This window comes from Choloepus didactylus, chromosome 2 (assembly GCF_015220235.1).
Source record: "Choloepus didactylus isolate mChoDid1 chromosome 2, mChoDid1.pri, whole genome shotgun sequence".
NCBI classification, from domain to species: Eukaryota; Metazoa; Chordata; class Mammalia; order Pilosa; family Megalonychidae; genus Choloepus; species Choloepus didactylus.
The window spans coordinates 59,748,117-59,749,223 of NC_051308.1; the positions used below are offsets into that span (position 1 = coordinate 59,748,117).

Genomic DNA, 1,107 nt, shown 5'->3' on the forward strand with positions numbered 1-1,107 from the left:
CCTTTGATAAACAGAAGTTTTTAATTTCAATGATGTCCAGTTTATCTATTTTGTCTTTTATTGCTTGTGTTTTTGGTGTCATATGTAAGAATCCTTTGTGAAGTTCAAGGTCATAAAGATTTATCCCTGCTTCCTTCTAAGAATTTTATGGGTTTACCCTTATATTTAGGCCATTGATCCATTTTTAGTTAATTTTTGTATATGGCATGAGGTAGGAGTCCAACTTCATTCTTTTGCATGAAGAAATTCAGTTGTCGCAGCATCATTTGTTGAAGAGACTATTCTTTCCCCATTTACTGTCCTTGGCATCCTATCAATAGTCAATTGGCCATATATATATGGGCTTAATTATGAACTCTCAATTCTATTCCATTGGTTTATATGTTTCTCAATTTCTGTAATTACTGTAGCTTTTATATTGGTTTTTTTATTTTATAATTTTATTTGATAATCAGCTGTTAGTTTTCATCCACATTGACTATCTGTAGGTGTTAGAAAGTGGTGACAGGTACATAGGTAGCCAATGTATAGAGGAGCTTGTCTGAAGAATCTTCATCCTCATTATGTTTTCTGGACAACCATACATGGCTGCAGTATGGGATGTTCCTTATCCCTTTGGCCCAGACAGCCTTGTTGAGCCCTATGTCAGTGTGTACATCCAGTGTTCCCATCTCCTTCATGGCAAATTTCTGGATCTCTTTGAGTGCCCAAGGGGCACGTTTCTTGAAGCCCACTCCATAGACGTGCTTGTGAAGGCTGATGGTGTACTTCCTGGTCACCACCTGGGTGGTGGCAGAATGGCCCTTCTTCTTCTCGCCACCCTTCTTGGTGGGAGTCATTCTGCCTAAAGCAGGTCAGAAAGGTGTAGTTATGTTTTGAAATCAGGAAGCGTGAGTCCTTCAACTTGGTTCTCTTTTTCAAGATGGTTTTTTGGCTGTTTTGGTCCTTAGTTTATTTTATCTTTAGCAAAATTTTAAAAACTGAGGTGTGGTGACGTATTATCCCTAAATGTTTTAGAATGTATCTCTGAAAAATTTAACATTTTTCTTATATGATCACATTATCATTTTCACAACTCTAATATCACTTAATTCTCCAATTGTCCCA

At 37.0% G+C, this 1,107-nt stretch overlaps 1 protein-coding gene across 1 annotated transcript; it reads right to left on the reverse strand.

Moving 5' to 3' along the window:
• Positions 1-491: 491 nt before the first annotated feature.
• Positions 492-839, reverse strand: LOC119516078 (60S ribosomal protein L31-like). The gene has a single exon (XM_037812255.1). The coding sequence runs from the start codon at positions 837-839 to the stop codon at positions 492-494; it is 348 nt and encodes a 115-aa protein (XP_037668183.1).
• Between the last annotated feature and the right edge of the window lie 268 nt (positions 840-1,107).